Source organism: Rattus rattus, chromosome 8 (genome assembly GCF_011064425.1).
Source record: "Rattus rattus isolate New Zealand chromosome 8, Rrattus_CSIRO_v1, whole genome shotgun sequence".
Taxonomy (NCBI): Eukaryota; Metazoa; Chordata; class Mammalia; order Rodentia; family Muridae; genus Rattus; species Rattus rattus.
Genome location: NC_046161.1, coordinates 1356787 through 1375891, shown reverse-complemented (window position 1 = coordinate 1375891; position 19105 = coordinate 1356787). Strand labels below are relative to the sequence as shown.

Genomic DNA, 19105 nt, shown 5'->3' with positions numbered 1-19105 from the left:
CTTTTGCAGTTTTATTATATTTCTATTCATTATTATTTAAAAACATACTCTCAAACACATGATAAGACACTACATACTGATATGGGCTAGACAGAGTGTATTGGTTTGAATATGCTCGGCCCAGGGAGTGGCACCACTGCAAGATGTGGCCTTATTAGAATAGGTGTGGCCTTACTGAAGGAAGTGTGTGACTGAGGGGTTGGGCTTTGAGACTGTCCTCCTCATTTCCTGTGAGCTATGATGATAATGGGCTGAACTTTTGAAACTGTAAGCTAATCATAATTAAATTTTTGCCTTTATGAGAGGCATCGTAGCCTGTCCTTTGAAAGATTCCCTGCCACAGCTGACTCAGACAGATACAGACTCTCATAGGGAAACAGTGAATAGAGTTGGGGACTCTTAAGGAAGAATAGGAAGAAGGATTAAGGGTCCCCGAATGAAAAAAGAATGCCACAGGAAGACCAACAAAGTCAACTCACCTGGCCACTTGTGGCTCTCAGAGACCAAACCACCAAAGAACACACATGGGCTGGACCAAGGCTTCCCCACACATATATAGCAGATGTGCAGCTTGGTCTTTATATGGGTCCTGAACAACGAAAGTAGGGGCTATCCCAAAAGTTGTTGCCTGTCCATGGGATATATTTTTCTAGTTGCTTAGTCTGACTTCAGTGGGAGGGGATGCACCTAACCATGCAGAGACAAAGTGGCAGGGTAGAGGGATACCCAAGGGGCTGCCCACCAGCTTAGAGGAAAAGATGAGGGAATATTAGGGAATGATTGTGGGAGTCAGTGACCAGGATATGGGCATTGAGTGGGATGCAAAGTGAATAATACAAATTAATTAATTAATTAATTAATTAATTAAAAAAGATGCTTTTGTCAGGCATGTTGTCACGGCAATGGAAAAAAAGCAGCTGATATAATTTGCTTTTTGTTAGCTTGTGTTTTCAACATTTGATGAGCAATTTTCCTGTTTCCTATTTAATAATAGATACTTTAAATTAAACCGAAGTGAATATTCTGGAGAAGCTGCTTCTGATTTAAAATTAAAAATCTAAAAGTATTTATTCATTTAAATTATCAAGCAGGTTTTACTTTATTATTTTAAAAGAATTGTTCTTTGGATTCTAATAACTGCTCTACATGCAAAACAAAATTATTTGAGCCTAACTTATCCTGGATTTCACAACATTTTCAAGACAAAATGAATTGCATTCTGAAAAATACATCATCTTCTTCCTAGACTCCTGTTATCATAAGCTACACCTGCAGCTCTTGTTAGACAATTACTTTTTGTTCTAATCTCACTAAATAGAACCAGTTAGCACTAATCTGACTGATATATTAAAGGTTTGATTTTTGTTCTTTTTATTTATTTTGTGTGAAACCAACAGACTTACTGCAGTATAATGGTACCTTAACAGTCAAGTTAATTTAGCCAAAAATTAAGCTTAATGAATAACCAATTTTAGCATAACTTCAAGCCTTTTGTGTCCTTCTTACTTTGTGTATGTTCAAAGTGATCAAACCCTGATAGGCAAAGGTGTTCTACCAGAAAGCAAAAGCATCATGTTCTGCCAGTGCAGTGTGGAACATTGCTGATAGGATTCCCTAATGGTGCTCTTTTTTTCCAGAAACTTGATTCATTCTTGTGTTTCACTTATTGTTACTTTAGTATGTGGAAAACAAATTCTTTCTTCTTTTCAGTCAGAACCACAAACTAAAATGTATAGGTTTCTCATCAGTTTGCTTAGTGAGATTCTGGACACAGAAGCCTTCAAGTAATTGCCAGCTAGGCCTCAGGTGTTATTGGGTGCTGTTACCTTAAACACATATTGAAGATGTCTCTTTTCCAGTCTTCAAGTGAGTCCCATTCAGACTTCCATTGAACAGTTATTTTTGGTGTCCTATCTAGTGCCTGGGGATGTATTGGTTAGTGATGTGCTCTGCTTTGATGGATAGAATTTTAATAGGCAAACACCCAAGTAATTCCATTAGAACTCTGCTTTTTTGTTTGCCAGTTTTCACAACTTCCTCCTTGGCCAATGATCTATTTCACTATCTTATTGTGTCCTGTAGAATTCATCTCCATTTCCTGAGCTCTCCCAGAAAGGTACCTGGTTCTGTCAGTTCTTCCATGAGGGAAATTGCTGATAGGATTTCTTAGCTATCACTTTTTTGCAGTCTTTCATCTGTCTTGGACTATCCTTTCTTTTCCTTGAGTATGAAAATTTAATTCCTTTCCTTCTGTTTCTCACCTACTTTCCATGAAAATCTTAATGCATTTTACAATGTAGAAAATTTTATTTTTCTTCTATAAAGCATTGCTGAATTGTAGCATACTTAGTCATCTTCTTTTCTGAATTCTTGCTCTATTTCATATTTCTTTTCTGAAGTTATTAAATGCTCCAATAATTATTTTTACATTTTTTTGGGTGTCTGGCCTAAGTGTAAGCCAAGAGTAGGGACCATTTGTCTTCATTTGTCTAGTATTCGGAGTTTAAATAAGAACAGGAGATGCTGACTGCATAGCTGTCCTGTCTACTGAATTAGCTCATTCACACTACCACAATGTGTGGTGACATTGACTCAAATATCCAAAGTTAACATCTTTATCAAACATCTGCCATAGAGATGTCTCTTCCTCGTTGGTGTGACTTGTTTTCTTTTTCTATTGTGTTTTATTTTAGTCTGTTCTGATTTTTTCTTTTCTTTTTTCTTCCTCCTTTTTGGTTTGTTGTAAAAAAAAAGATCACTAGCTAGTAACTGAAATGATCCATTATGAAACACAGAGTCAGGCTCTAAAATATTGGATTTCTTCTTTAATTTTTTATTAAATGGTAGTAATTCAAAGGGGGATGGGATGGAAATGGTATAGTTTTATATGGTATAATTTCTAATATTTAAAAGTTATAAGAATGTGTGTATATATCCTCTAGATATCCAGGTTTTATACTTTAATCGATGATGTTATAAATTTGACTTTCGTCCATGATTCTCTCAAGGAGTTAAATCCTTTCTAGGTATGAATAGCAATATGGTGATTAGAATAAATTAATAGGTCCAGTGTCATATTCTCCTCTGTACAAATATCCACATTTTTGTTGAGATTACTTTCCTCTGTCTGGTTGAACTTGCCTCAGGGTAGAATGATTATCCTTTAGGAACATAATAACCTTTCAGGATATCAATAATGGATTTTTTGTTATTTTTCCAAATTAGCAAACAGAATGAGAAGATCACCCATGTTCAGCTTCTGAGATCCACATGCTGTTTAGTAGCACACTCATTTTTAATCTTGTTTTGTGAAACCAGCAACACTGTAGGACGAGCTAATTACAACCAAAGGAAGGGGCTAAGAAGATGTCTGTGGACCAGCTTTTGAATCATTTTTCTTTATTCTTTTGTTAAGTATGTATTTTTATTTCACAGTCTAAAGCCAGTAGTTATAATCTTCAGATAAATACTTGAATTCTGAAAGGCATACATTTTATGAAGAAGAGTTAATATAGTTTCAATTCTCTGATGCCTTTGATATCACCAACTATTCATAAGAACTGACATCTTAAGTGAAATCCAGGATGTATATTTGTTAACTTCTATTAATCATGTTTCCACAAAATTCTTAAAAACTTCAGTTTTGTGGATTTTAGGAAATGATTTTGGTGTAATCCTTAAGTTAACTAGAAGGCTGATGAGGTAGTTCTTTGGTGATGTGCTTTCTGAGCAAGCCTGAGGAAGGGAGGAACTTAGCCCCTTAACACCAGCATTAGAGCCAGGTGCAGTGGTGTGCATCTGAAGCTCCAGTGCTGGGTATCAAGGCCACAGAAACAATGTACCTTACAGAGCTTGTTGGCCTGACAGGTTGATTGTGACCCAGGTAGACACTTAATGCTGATCTCTGGCTTCCACATGTACATGTAGGAATCAGTGTACCTGCACACACACACACACACACACACACACACACACACACACACACACACACCACATGTACATGTAGGAATCAGTGTACCTGCATACACACACACACACACACACACACACACACACACACACACACCATACCCCCACACACATATAAAACAAACAAATAAAAAACACGAAGAAAACCTAATGTAGACCAGCTAGATGGCTTAGAAGGTGAAGGCACTTGCTGACAAGTGTGACATTCTACGTTCATTGCCCAGGATCCACATAGTGGAAAGACAACGCATTCAAAAGTTGTCTTCTGACTTTGTGTGCATGATGCCACATGTATTAATACATATTTGCATGTGTATCTACACATATAGATATGAGGACACACACAAATGCAAAAATATTTAACTATATAAAAGTAACCAAGCAGAATATAAAATGTATCTATAATACTTGGCACTTCAGGGCTGGTACACAGACACACAAGCAAAAAGACAGATGGACAGATATATACATACACACACACACACACAAAGAAAAAGTGAGGGGTAATGGGGATATGGGGAGAGGGAAAGAGAGAGAGAGAGAGAGAGAGAGAGAGAGAGAGAGAGAGAGAGAGAGAGAGAGAATGGGGATAGAGAGAAAGAGAAAGAGAGATTACTGAACAAGTATTTGAAGAATTAATAATTATCCAGGAATGGCTATGTGCCTAAGGTTTTACTGTATGCTTTGTTTAAAGTTATATCCTATGCATAAATTTATATAGTGCTTCACCACCCAACACATGAGCTGAAATTTACTTAGAGGAGCAGGGTTTCTTCTCTTCATTTATTGGATATTCTCTTTATTTACATTTCAAATGTAAACCCTTTCAAGATTTCCCCTCCAAAAAACCTCTCCATTCCCCCAAACCCTGCCTCCATGATGATACTCCCCAATCCACCTTCCCATTCCCCCCATCTTCCTCCCCTGGCATTCCCCTGCATTGGGACATCTAGCCTTCACAGGATCAAGGACCTCTCCTCTCACTGATGCCAGGCGAGGCTCATCTGCTACATATTCAGTTGGAGCCTTGGGTCACTCAATGTGTACTTTTTGGTTGGTAGTTTAATCCTTGGGAGTTCTGCAGTGCCTGGTTGATTGATACTGTTTTTCTTCCTATGGGATTGCAAACCCTTTCAGTCACCTCAGTTCTTTCTCTAATTCCTCCTTTGGGGACCTCATTTTCAGTCCAATGGTTAGCTGAGAGCATCCTCCTCTGTATTTGTCAGGCTCTGGCAGAGCCACTCAGCTATATCAGGTTCCTATCAGCATGAACTTCTTGACATCTACAATAGTGTATGGGTTTAGTGTCTTTACATGGGGTGGATCCCCATGTGTGGCAGTCACTAGATGGTCTCTTCTTCAGTCTCTGCTCCTTGTTTTATCCTGGGAGTATTTTGTTCCCCCTTCAAAGAAGGACTGAAGCATCCAAACTTTAGTCTTCCTTCTTCTTGAGCTTCATGTGGTATGTAAATTGTATCTTGGGTATTCCAAGTTTTGGGGCTAATATTTACTTATCAGTGAGTGCATAACATGTGCGTTCTTTTGTGTTTGGGTTACCTTACTCAGGATTATATTTTCTAGTTCCATCCATTTGCCTAAGAATTGCATGAAGTCATTGTTTTTAATAACTGAGGAGCAGTAAGTTACATTGTATAAATGTTCCATATTTTCTGTATCCATTCCTCTGTTGAGGGACATCTAGGTTCTTTCCAGGTTCTAGATATTATAAATAAGGATTCTATGAACATAGTGGAGCATGTGTCCTTGTTATAAGTTGGAGCATCTTTTGGATGTAAGCCTAGGAGTGATATAGCTGGGTCCTCAGGCAGTAGAATGTCCAATTTTCTGAGGAATCTCCAGAGTGATTTCCAGAGTGGTTGTACCAGATTGTAATCCCACCAACATTGGAGGAGTGTTTGGCTTTCTCCACATCCTGGCCAGCATCTGCTGTCTCCTAAGATTGTGAACTTAGTCATTCTGACTGGTGTGAGGTGAAATCTCAGGGTTGTATCATTATCATGTCTCTGATGACTAAGGATGTTAAACATTTCTTTAGGTACTTCAGTGCCATTTGATATTCTTCAGTTGAGAATTCTTTGTTCAACACTGTAGCTCTTTTTAATAGGGGTACTTGATTCTCTGGAGTGTAACTTTTTTTTGAAGCTTGATATTATATGTTTATTTGATTTTTTAAGCGGGATATTTTATATTTACATTTCAAATGTTATCCCTTTCCTGGTTTCCCATTCATAAACCCACTATCCCATTTCCCTCCCCTTCTTCTATAAGGATGTTCCCCCTACCCAACCACCACCCATCCTGGCTCCCGCCCTGACATTCCCCTACACTGCGGTCCAGTCATGGCAGGGCAAGGGCTTCTCCTCCCATTATTGCTGAACAATATTGCCATCCTCTGCTACATCCTTTGCTGAAGCCATGAGTCTGTCCGTATGTTGTCTTTGGGTAGTGGTTTAGTCCCTAGGAGATCTGGTTGGTTTGTATAGTTGTTCTTATGAGGTTACAAATCCGTCAGTTTCTTCAATCCTTTCTCCAACTGCTCAGTTCAATGGTGGGCTGTGAGCATTTGCCTCTGTATTTGTCATGCTCTGGCTGAGCCTCTCGGGAAACAGCTATATCAGGCTCCTGTCAGTATGCACTTCTTGGCTTTATCAATATTGTCTAGTTTTGGTGGCTGTGTGTACATGGACTGGATTCCTAAGTGGGGCAGGCTCTGAACGGCCATTATTTCAGTCTCTGCTCCAAAATTTGTCTCCATATAGCCTCCTATAAATATTTTTCTTCCTCTTCTTAAGAAGGACTGAAGCACCCACACCTTGGTCATCCTTCTTCTTGAGCTTCATGTGGTCTGTGGATTGTATCTTAGGTAATTCGAGCTTTTGGACTAATATCCACTTGTCAGTGAGTGCATACCATATGTGGTGTTCTTTTTTGTGCTTGTGTTACCTCACTCAGGATGGTTTTTTCTAGTTCCATCATAGTTGCCTATGAATTTCATGAAGTCATTATTTTTGATAGCTGAGTAGTACTCCATTGTGTATATGTAACACATTTTCTGTATCCATTCCTCTGTTGAAAGGCATCTGGGTTATTTTCAGCTTCTGGATATTATAAATAAGGCTGCTATGAACATAGTGGAGCATGTGTCTTTGTTGCTTGTTGCAGTACCATTTGGGTATATGTCCAGGAGTGGTATAGCTGGGTTTTCAGGTAGTGGAATGTCCAATTATGTGAGGAACTTCCAGAGTGATTTCCAGAGTGATTGTACCAGTTTGCAATCCCATCAACAATGGAGGGGTGGAAGGTGTTCCTCTTTCTCCACATTCTTGCCAGCATCTGTTTTCACCTGAGTTTTTTTTGTTGTTGTTTTTTTTTTTTAATCTTAGCCATTCTGACTGGTGTGAGTTGGACTCTCAGGGTTGTTTTGGTTTTCATTTCCTTGATAACTAAGGATGTTGAGCATTTCTTTAGGTACTTTTCAGGCATTCTATATTACTCAGCTGAAAATTCTTTGTGTAGTTCTGTACCCCATTTTTAATAGGGTTATTTGGCTCCCTGGAGTCTATCTTCTTGAATGCTTTGTATATATTGGATATTAGCCCCCTTTCAGATGTAGGATTGGTAAAGATCTTTTCCTAATCTGTTGATTGCCATTTTGTTCTAATGATAGTGTCCTTTGTCTTACAGAAGCTTTGCAGTTTTTTGAGGTCCTACTTGTGGATACTTGATCTTTGTGCATAAACCCTTGGTGTTCTTTTCAGGAAGCCAGTGCCCAGGTGTTTGAGGCCCTTTCCCACTTTTTTCTGTTAGTATGAGTGTATCTGATTTTATGTGGAGATCTTTGATCTACTTGAACTTAAGCTTTGTTCAGGGTGATAAGAATGAGTTAATTTGCATTCTTCTACATGCTGACCTCCAGTTGAACCAGCACCATTTGTTGAAAATGCTGTCTTTTTTTCCACTGAATGGTTTTAACTACTTTGTCAAAGATCAAGTGACCATAGACATGTGGATCCATTTCTGGTTCTTCAATTCTATTCCATTGATCTAACTGCCTATCTCTGTACCAATATTGTACAGTTTTTTTTAAATCACTATTGCTCTGTAATACTGCTTGAGGTCAGGCATGGTGGTTCCCCCAGAAGTTCTTCTATTGTTGAGGATAGTTTTTGATATCCTGGGTTTTTTTTGTTACTCCAAATAAATTTGTAAATTTTTCTTTCTAACTCTATGAAGAATTGGGTTGGAAATTTGATGGGGATTGCATTGAATCTGTAGACTGCTTTTAGCAAGATAGCCATTTTTACTATATTAATCTTGCCCATCCATGAGTATGGGAGATCTTTCCATCTTCTGAGGTCTTCTTCAATTTCTTTGTTTAGAGACTTGAAATTCTTGTTATAGATATTTCACTTGCTTGCTTAGAGTCACACCAAGATATTTTATATAATTTGTGACTATTGTGAAGGATGTCATTTCCCTCCTTTATTTCTCATCCTGTTTATTGTTTGAGGAGAGGAAGACTACTGATTTGTTTGAGTTAATTTTATACCCCATCACTTTGCCTAAGTTGTTAATCAAGCTTATTAGTTCTCTGATTAAACTTTTGAGGTCACTTAAGTATACTACCATATCATCTGCAAATAGTGATATTTTGACTTCTTCCTTTCCAATTTGTATCTTTTTGACCTCATTTTGCTCTCTGATGCTCTGGGTGTGACTTCAAGTACTGTATTGAATAAATGGAGTGAGAATGCCTTGTCTAGTCCCTGATTTTAGTGGGACTGTGTCAAGTTTCTCTCCATTTACTTTAATGTTGGCTACTGGTTTGATGTATATTGCTTTTTACTATGTTTAGATATGGGTCCTGAATTTCTGATATTTCTAATACTTTTATCATGAATGGGTGTTGAATTTTGTCAACTGCTTTCTCAGCATCTAATGAGATGATCATGTGGTTTTTTCCTTTAATTTGTTTAAATTGTGAATTATGTTGATAGATTTCCATATTTTGAACCATCTCTTTATCCCTGGGATGAAGCCTACTTGATCGTGATAGATGATCATTTTGATGTGTTCTTGGGTTCAGTTTGTAAGAATTTTATTGTGTATCTTTGCACTGATATTCATAATGTTAATTGGTATGAAGTTCTCTTTCTTGGTTGGGTCTTTCTGTGGTTTAGGTATAAGCATATTTGTGGCTTCAGAGAATGAATTGGGTAGTGTTCCCTTTGTTTTATTTTGTGGAATAGATTGAACAATATTGGTATTAGGTCTTCTTTGAAGGTCTGATAGAATCCTGTACTAAATTCATCTGGTTCTGCAATTTATTTGGCTTGGAGACTTTTAATGATAGCTTTTATTTCTTTAGGGGTTATGGGACTTTTTAGATAGTTTACCCGATCCTGATTTAGAGTTTATCTGATCCTGATTTTGTACCTGGTAACTGTTCCATTTCATCCAGATTTTCAAGTTTTGTTTAGTACAGGTTTTTTTGTGATAGCATCTGATAATGTTTTGAATTTCCTGTTGTTCTGTTGTTATTTCTTATTTTGTTAATTAGGATACTCTCTCTGTGCCCTCTGGTTACTCTGGCTAAGGGTAATCTATAATGTTGATTTTTTTCAAAGATCCAGCTACTTCGTTGCTTCTTTATGCAATTCTTTTCATTTCTACTTGGTTGATTTCCCCTGAATTTGATTATTTCCTGGAGTCTACTCCTCTTATGTGTATTTGTTTCTCGTGGTTCTAGAGCTTTCAGATGCAGTGTAAAGCTGCTAGTGTATGCTATCTCAAATCTCCTTATGGAGGCACTCAGAGTTATGAGTGTTCCTCTTATCACTGTTTTCATTGTGTCCCCTAAGTTTGGATATATTGTGCCGTCATTTTCATTAAATTCTAAAAAGTCTTTAGTTTCCTTCTTCATTTCTTCCTTGACCAAGTTATCATTGAGTAGAGCTTTGGTCAGCTCCCATGTGTATGTGGGCTTTCTATTGTTTTTGTTGTTATTGGAGATTAACCTTCATCCATGGTGATCTGATGGGATGCATGGGATTATTTCATTATTCTTGTATCTGTTGAGGCCTGTTTTGTGACTGATTATATGGTCAATTTTGGAGAAGGTGCTATTAGGTGCTAAGGAGAAGGTATATTCTTTGGTTTTGGGATGAAATGTTTTATAATTATCTGTTAAATCCATTTGGTTCATAACTTTGCTAGTTTCACTGTATCTCTGTTTTGTTTCTGTTTCCATGATTTGTCCATTGATGATAGTGGGGTGCTGAAGTCTTCCAATATTATTGTTTGAAGTGCTACATGTACTTTGAGCTTTAGTATAGTTTTTTTTTATGAAAGTGTGTGCCCTTGCATTTGAAGCATAGATGTTCAGAATTAAGAGTTCATCTTTGTAGATTTTTTCCTTTGATAAATATGAAGTGTTCTTCCTTTTCTTTTTTTGATAACTTTTGGTTGAAAGTTGATTTTATTCAATATTAGAATGGCTACCCCAGCTTGTTTCTTCGGATCATTTGCTTGGAAATTTCTTCCAGCCTTTTATTCTGAGGTAGTGTCTGTCTTTGTCACTGAGGTGCATTTCTCATATGCAGCAAAACACTGGGTCCTGTTTACATATCCAGTCAGTTAGTTTATGTCTTTTTATTGGAGAATTGAGTCCATTGATATTAAGAGATATTAAGAAAGTTTTTGTTGCTTTCTGGTTTTTTTCTGTTGTTGTTGTTAGAGGTTTTGTTTCTTTGATTTTGTCTGCTTCTTTGTTTTTGTTTTAGGTGTGGATCAACTTGTATTTTTTTAAATTTAGAACAGCAGGTACTGCATTTTTCTTGATTGGAGCTGACTTAAGCAAGTAGTAATAAACTCAATGCAGTGTTTTTTTATTTTATATTCCTAGTGCCATGAGTGTCATAGTGTTACATAAGCACCATTATTTTCCTGTTGTTTCATTTATAACGGAAACTGATGATAGCTTAAAACTAATTTTTTTCACATATTTGTTCTTGTCTAAAAGACAAAACTACAGCAAACTTAAAACTCTTTATTTGACTTTCATTTAAAATTCTAGAATGAGGGCATTGTGAGGAAATAGTACAGATTCAGAGTGCTCTGCAAGTTTTTCATGGTCAGATAGCATTTATTACTGAAGCCAGAAGTGATGGACAAAGCAGCCTGCCTGAGCACAGGTCATGCTTTACCCCTGTTGAAGTAACTGACTATGGCTGGCTAAGTTCTGCTGCTGGGTAGACAATGTCTCAGAGATGTCTGTCAACTAGATTACAAGGACTCAAGCACAGAGGCATCCTCAGTCTGAGGCTTCCTTTATCGTTTTCCTGTTTATGTTTTGAAATGTTCCAAGGAGTCTATAACTAATTGCTGTTTTAAATAGCAAATACATTTATAAGAATGAATGAATTCATGGCATTATATAATTTGGGAAACAAGTACAAATGAGAAAATGTTCCATGCACCACCATCACCTATAAATATATATATTTTTTTTCTTTTTTTTTCTTTATTAACTTGAGTATTTCTTATTTACATTTCAAATGTTATTCCCTTTCCTGGTTTCCGGGCCAACATCCCCCTAACCCCTCCCCCTCCCCTTCTATATGGGTGTTCCCCTCCCCATCCTCCCCCAATTACCACCCTCCCCCCAACAATCGCATTCACTGGGGGTTAAGTCTTAGCAGGACCAAAGGCTTCCCCTTCCACTGGTGCTCTTACTAGGATATTCATTGCTACCTATGAGATTGGAGCCCAGGGTCAGTCCATGTACAGTCTTTGGGTAGTGGCTTAGTCCCTGGAAGCTCTGGTTGGTTGGCATTGTTGTTCATATGGGGTCTCGAGCCCCTTTAAGCTCTTCCAGTCCTTTCTCTGATTCCTTCAACGGTGTTCCCGTTCTCAGTTCAGTGGTTTGCTGCTGGCATTCTGGCTGTGTCTCTCAGGAGAGATCTACATCTGGTTCCTGCCGGCCTGCACTCCTTTGCTTCATCCATCTTGTCTAATTGGGTGACTGTATATGTATGGGCCACATGTGGGGCAGGCTCTAAATGGGTGTTCCTTCTGCCTCTGTTTTAATCTTTGTCTCCCTATTCCCTGCCAAGGGTATTCTTGTTCCCCTTTTAAAGAAGGAGTGAAGCATTTGCCTAAAAATATATTTTAAAATGACTGTGTGACCTACTTACATTAGGCTTTTGTAAACAGATACAAAATAAAATGCCAAAGAAGCAATTATAGAAAGTAAGCAAGGTATGCTAGTTCTTCTATAAATTTCAGAGCACACTCTGAATTTTCATTATGTGAATCTCCCGAGAAAGGGCTACCTTTTTCTACTTTAAAATTTTTATCTAGACAACCTTTATTGATTTCTTAAGCATACATCTTTGATATATTCAGTGTTACATAATGATATTCAGACACATTTGCATAGTATGCTGATTAGCTCAGGACATGTGAGGTATCTCCAATCACCATCATTTGTATTTGTGACAAAGACAATCAAAATCATCTCCAGGGAGTGGGGCATGGGGAATGAGAGAGGAGAATAGAAGAATTCAAATGATATAAAGAAAGAAATGATAAAAATGGAAAGAATGTGGAGGAACAATGTGAGGGAGGTCAGTCAAGTAGAGGAGGAAGGGAATAGGGATAAATTATACTAAGATTTGAAAAAGTCTTAAGGAATTATATTATTTTATATTTAACTTTTGTTTATATATGTATATGTATACACATACATGCACACACAAACATGGAAATGCACACACACACACACACACACACACACACACATATATATATATATATATATATATATATAATTTATCTATCATCCATCCTATTCATGAAGCTATGCCACTTGGGAAGAAAATATTTTTGTCATGAACCAGAGATCATCTAATAAAAACCCTAGTACCGGTAATGAGTTCAAGAGACTTCTAAACAATATAGGCTATTGTTCTCTCCTAGTTATTTCAAAACATACAATACAATATAATCTATTCTAATCATCCTTCTGTGTGATGGAAAACTAACCCTCTTCCTCCTGTCTGGGAGTGATTTTTTTTTTACCCATTATCGAATCTGCTTTAATCTCCTTTTACTTTTCCTACTCAATCTCTCTTGACTCTTCTTTAAATAATGCTTTAGTTTAATCTTTGAAATGTTTTCTGTTCTTTGCTTAATTAATTAATATGGATTTTTGTTGAAATATGAGACATTGCACACATTCTTGGAAGCATTTCTTCTGAAAGAATAGACTCAAGAGTGAAATCCATAGCTGGAGATGTATCTCAGTTACAGAGTCTGCAAAACACATCTACGGAGGGTCTATATTCAGCCTGAAGCACCACAAAACACAGAATCAAACCAACAAAGATTACAAGTGACTTTCTTTGGAGCTATGGAATAAAGATAATAAGAAAATCATGTTCTCAATCAGATGTAGCTTGCAGAAGAAAGGAACCATTATTATACAACCAAGAAGACTACCTCCTCACAGGACAGGGGTTTGTTACTTGAGTCAAAGGATTTCTATTTACAATCCTCTGTAGGTAGCCCTAATAGTAAAGAAATTATGTAGAATTTACGGGGGAGGGAGGAAGTATGGTAGACACTCAAGTTTTTAACTACTTTGAAATGTTAACAAAAAACAGAGGATTCTGTCTAAGCTCCATCCCAGACAGTTACCTGGCAATAGCCAGGTATGCCTTACACTATAAAAGGTGCTTGCTCCCTCCTCACTCTCTTGCTGTCTTGCTCTTATCCTCTCCCTCCTTTGTCCCTTCTCTCCCCTTTCCTTTTCCCTCTTCTCTCCATATGCTCACAGCTACCCTCTACTCTTCTCTTCCTCTTCTTTTCCCCTCTTTCTTACTCTCTCCCTAACTCTCTCTGCCCATACTACCTTTTTAACTCCACTCCTCATACCCCGAATAAACTCTATTCTATATTATACCGTAGTGTGGCTGGTCCCTCAGGGAGAAGGGATACCTCACCGCACCTCCGTAGAACATAATCCCCCCTCTCTTTTACTTTTTATAAACACATCAGAGGAGGAAGAGAAAAAAGGAGAAAGCAAAGAGAGAAGAGGAGGAAGAGGATGAAGAGAAGAAGGAAGACAAGGAGGAGAGGAAGACAAGAAGAGGAAGAGGAGGATGAGGAACAGGAACAGGAAAGATCATTCCTTCACAGTCATTTAAGGCTTAGAGTTTACCCATAGTACCTGGTACACCAGTTTTCTTCTCAGAAATCAAATATGCATCTTAAATAGGTCAGTATGCTTTGAGGACCAACTAATCCCCCAAATCCTGGGTCTTTAGAGTACAGAAGCTAAGTGGAGGCTCTCTGTGACTTTCAGTCTCTGACAGGAATTTGACAATCACAACAGTTGTTTGGTTGCTTCCCAGGGGATTCATCCTGGCTATTTACTGTTCAGGTAAAACAACAGCAAAGTCTCACTAGAGGGGCAGTAGATGTAGAAGGGATAGAGTAGAATTGGAGTTGGAGTCACTGCTCTCCATATGAAAGAAGAGGTTTCCCTGGGATTCCACTAATGCTCCTTATGAGTTTCTTTTACCTGGATTGCTACATGAAGTGATCTGTGTAGACTTCTTATTCATACTTTACCAAAGTAGCTTAGATTCTGTTTTTAGTGAAGTATTATTATTTTCCTTTATAACAGGTTAATAAAAGATAGATACTTTGCCAATTGCTCTTTAGTGTGCACTACTGTTTCATATTTTAAAAATGCAAAATTGATTTTATGATAAACTTTTACAAAAATCTAATAAATACAGAGATACTCTATCCAGAGATTGTAGGTGTTGTGTTAGAATCTCAGATATATTTTGGATACTAAAATGAGTGTTGTAAATGAACTCTAAACTGATAGGTTTTCTATTCCAAATCCAATCACATAATTCTACAGTTATACTATGCCTAACTAATTAATTAACTCTGAATTCTGCTATTTCATTTATATTGTGGATAAATATGAACAAATCTTCTCAGAACCACCAGATGGCACCCAGGCACTGTGATTTTGGTGGAAGACTGTCTAAAGACTCACAGGGGAAGCAAATACAATCTATAACTGCACATTTTCTCACCACTTAACATAAGGGAAAAGTTCAGTTTATTTTTTTCCTACCCTCTTCAAATCTAATCAAGTTATTTATTGAAATCTTTATTTAAACAGTCTCCCTTCTAAAGGAATGTTGAAAGATCATCTTTATGGGTGACAAGTAGTATCACCTTACAGACTTTTATCTAATCATTGTTTATTTCATTGCTTTCCTAATTTATGTTGATAATTTTCATGCAACTAATTCTTGAAGACATAAAAAGCTCCTTTTAAATTATCTAATATTTTCATGGCTATAATTTTCAAGATTCACAATAATGAAGGCTCAGAACTACTGACTAAGCAAATGCTCTTCTACTGTTTTTATCTTTACAGGATGGAAAAACTATTTTCCTATCTTCAACTGCACCTAAGGACTAAATGACCTTTGACAGTAAAGAACTTTTTTTCTCGAGATAAATCATGGGAAGTTCTTAATTCTCATATTCTAAACTGGAAGAAAATACGGAGACAGATCTGGAATGGATCAGCATTTTTTTTTCTTGTTCACAAAAGACTTTATTATCTAGTGATGCATACTGAGAACATACAGAAATCTGCATGGTCCACTTCCCATGCAGCAGAACAATCTTCTCATTACAGTGAGTGAGTGTCAACTGTTTATGCAATAGACAACACTTTAAAGTCACATTTTAAAAGAAAAGCTTCATTTACAAAAGAAATAAAAGGTAAAGAAGCAATTACCGCTTTTAAAAAGCAGCTGCTTTGTTCAAGAGTGGAAGGTTTATGCCTGTATTGAAAGACAACATGTGGATCAGCATTTTTATCCAACACACACTTTAGTAATAAGATGAAGCCCAGAACTTACTTGTTCTAAAATGTTTTGAAGCCTCTCTATCTCACAATCTATCACAAATTTCTTCTCTTGTCTTCTGTCAAGCTCTTCTAGCAGTTGCCTGTAGCTGACATCATTAAAATTTTCCACACATATTGCACTGACATGCCATCCATTTTGTCCTGCTTTTTCCATTATAGCTTGAAGTATTGAATACCCTATTAGAGAGGAAAAAAAGTTAATAAAATTGTGCTTTTAACTTATATAAAGACATTACTTTAGACTTATGCAGAAACTGAATCAATCAATATTTCTCATATTTAAAACACACAGAGATCATTTTGACTTGAAAATGTGAGACATTATTTAAGAATCCCCTTTTCCCTTTTTTTCTTTATTCAAGCAACAGATTCTCTTAAGCTATTGATTGAATGAAGTTGTCACAGTATACCTTCTGAAAAATCTCAAAAATCCCTCTATGGGAGAATATTCATTTGGTCTATATATATATATATATATATATATATATTTGATGAGATTAAACAATACTCCATTGCATCACTGCCTGTAGTCAATATCAATTTAATGAAGCCTTTTCTTATTTAATATTCTAGAAAAAATATTTTTAGCAAAGGTTTCAATTTTTTTGACTGAACAGGGTACAAACAACACTTTTGGTTTAACTATGGAAGAAAGATACACAAAAAACCCAACAAAAAACAAACAAAACAAAGTAAAACACCCAGGAGGACTATGATATTAATTGAAGATGTATTATTGTCAGAGTTTCATTTGATGATATAGGCAGATCTATATAGTGATAGCATTATTGTGTTTGACTTGTCCTGGCAGAAGTGTGTATGCTTGGTATGAGGTGAATTATCAACTCAGATTAATAAGCTCTTAGGGGAGATAGATATTGAAATGCATGTGGCCAAACTTTTCAGAGTGCAGTAGGGAATACATGTGTCATGTGACTATATTGGTACCAGTTGAGAGGCAGACATAGGGGCTCGTCAACTTCAGCTGCAAAAGGAAGGAGTTTATAGCCAGTCTGGGCCACACAAGTTCTTGTCACAAAAACTCCACAGAAACAAAATAAAATGATTTTTGGGCAGGCTGATGAAGTGACTCCAGTACAGGCAGTTGACACCAGAGCTTGGTGTGCTGAGTTGCATTTTCAATGTATGTGATGGAAGAATAGAATGGAGTAATCCAAATTGTTCTGTTACATTAACAGGCATGCTGGGACATGTACACACATGAAGCTAGTAAACAAGGAAATAGTTAAATGTAAAGCACAACTACAGTAGCCCTGACAAATCACAAGGTTTTGGCAGATGGAGTGCTGGTTTGGTGAAGACAACTTCTTGGGGAAAGTCTGTGGTCTTTGCCTGTTCTTCGCCAAATCTCCCTGCAAGTGGAAGGAGACTTCAGCTTTCATACTGTTTTCACATCTGTTTCCCAAGACCTCAATTTTGAGTTATAGCTTGAAAGATTAAAAAGGAAGAGATTCTCTGCATGTATAAAACATCCTTTAGATAAAAATAAGTTAGGACCAGAGTCATTCATTTTTTTTGAACTATATTCCTTGGCATAAATAAAATATTCTATCTAGTCTCTTTAAGAGTGTTTAACAGCAGTGTGATCTCATCCTGTAGTTGCTGTCCCTGAATTCTCCCTCTGTAAGTATTGCAGTTAGATTAGATGGCAGAATTCAAAGGGAAATTTTAAAGTGAACACATCAGGCTATTAAAAGAGAGCACTTATTTGGAATTTCAAATTTGGGAATTTCACTTTAAGGTTATGTTTTCTCTTTCTTAGAGCTCCAAACAGTATGATGTACAGACAATGTCAACAGATGGACCTGATGATGAGATCATATCTGAAATATAAATTGCCTGATTTCCTGCCAAATGAATACCATGGCCGTCAGACTTCATTTCAATTTAAATGAAAAAGTCCCCAAAGAAGAAAGAGGGCGTGCTAATTACAATATGCTTATTCTGGATATGTATTGCTCCTTTTAGTCTTTTCATTGTAGTTCCTACCTGTAATTATCTTTTTCATATCTCACCTGCCATTGCCCTTTCCCCCCACCAACCTGAAACCTAGGGGCCCATTTCCTGTTCAATGAACATGGAAGTTTTTTTAGTGTCTTTTTCCTTTCTTCCTCTATTCTCTTTCTTTTTTTCTTCCTTCCTTTCTTTCTTTCTCTTTCTTTTTCTTTCTTTCTTTTCTTCTTTCTTTCTTTCTTCCTTCCTTCCTTCCTTCCTTCCTTCTTTCTTTCTTTCTTTCTTTCTTTTTTCTTTCTTTTTCTTTCTTTCTTTCCTTTTATTGATTATATGTGTCTTTGGGGTGACATATGTGCATATGCATGTGGTAGGCCCCAAAGTAACAGATCTCTGTTTCATCACTTAGTTCTTAGTAGTCAGAAGTGGGTGATGGCCTTTCTGCCCCCAGTTCCTTGCTTCTTTTTTCCTTCCTTCCTTCCTTCCTTCCTTCCTTCCTTCCTTCCTTCCTCTCTTTCTTTTTTCCTTTCTCTCTTCCTTCCTTTTTCTCCTTGCCTTCCTTTCTTTCTTTCTTCCTTCCTTTCTTTCTTTTTTCCTTTCTCTCTTTCTTCCTTTCTTTCTTTTTTCCTTTCTTTCTTCCTTCCTTTTTCTCCTTGCCTTTCTTCCTTCCTTCCTTCCTTTCTTTCTTTCTTTCTTTCTTCCTTTCTTCCTTTCTTTCTTTTTTCCTTTCTTTCTTCCTTCCTTTTTCTTTCTTCTCTCTCTGTCTCTGTGTCTCTGTCTCTGACTCTCTGTGTCTCTGTGTCTGTCTCTGTCTGTCTGTCTGTCTGTCTCTCTCTCTCTCTCTCTCTGTATGCATACTCCTATTTCACCTTTGCATGAGACTGTGGAGACCAGAGGGTATATCACCCCTCATCGTAATCTAATATTTTGAGCAAAGATCTCTCACTGAATCAGCACTTTGCCATTTCTGCTAGATTGGCTGGGTAGGGAGCTCTGCAAGTGAATCTGCCACTCTCAGCACTTGGATCACAGGTGCCATGTCACAATGTTGCCATGACTGGCTTTTATGTGGTGCCAAAGATTTGAACTCAGGTTAGCATGTTTTCAAATACTTTACCTATTCAGTTATCTCTCTAGTTGTTGAGAGCTCTCTTATTGCAAGAATTCATATTTAAC

General features: G+C 37.0%; 1 protein-coding gene across 7 annotated transcripts in view; it reads right to left on the bottom strand.

The window, feature by feature from the left end:
• The window catches only part of Gria4 (glutamate ionotropic receptor AMPA type subunit 4), a 156702-nt gene extending 140310 nt beyond the window's left edge, over nucleotides 1–16392 (bottom strand). For 3 of the 7 annotated variants that reach the window (XR_004388770.1, XM_032909664.1, XM_032909665.1), the window contains exon 1: nucleotides 15951–16391. Coding sequence is in view for 6 of the 7 variants with exons in the window: in XM_032909664.1 (XP_032765555.1) it covers nucleotides 15951–16112 (162 nt within the window). In the remaining variant the exon portion in view is untranslated. Of the gene's footprint in view, nucleotides 1–15950 lie in introns of all 7 variants that reach the window. The other 4 variants (XM_032909667.1, XM_032909666.1, XM_032909669.1 and 1 more) reach the window with 2 other exon arrangements.
• Nucleotides 16393–19105: the final 2713 nt, after the last annotated feature.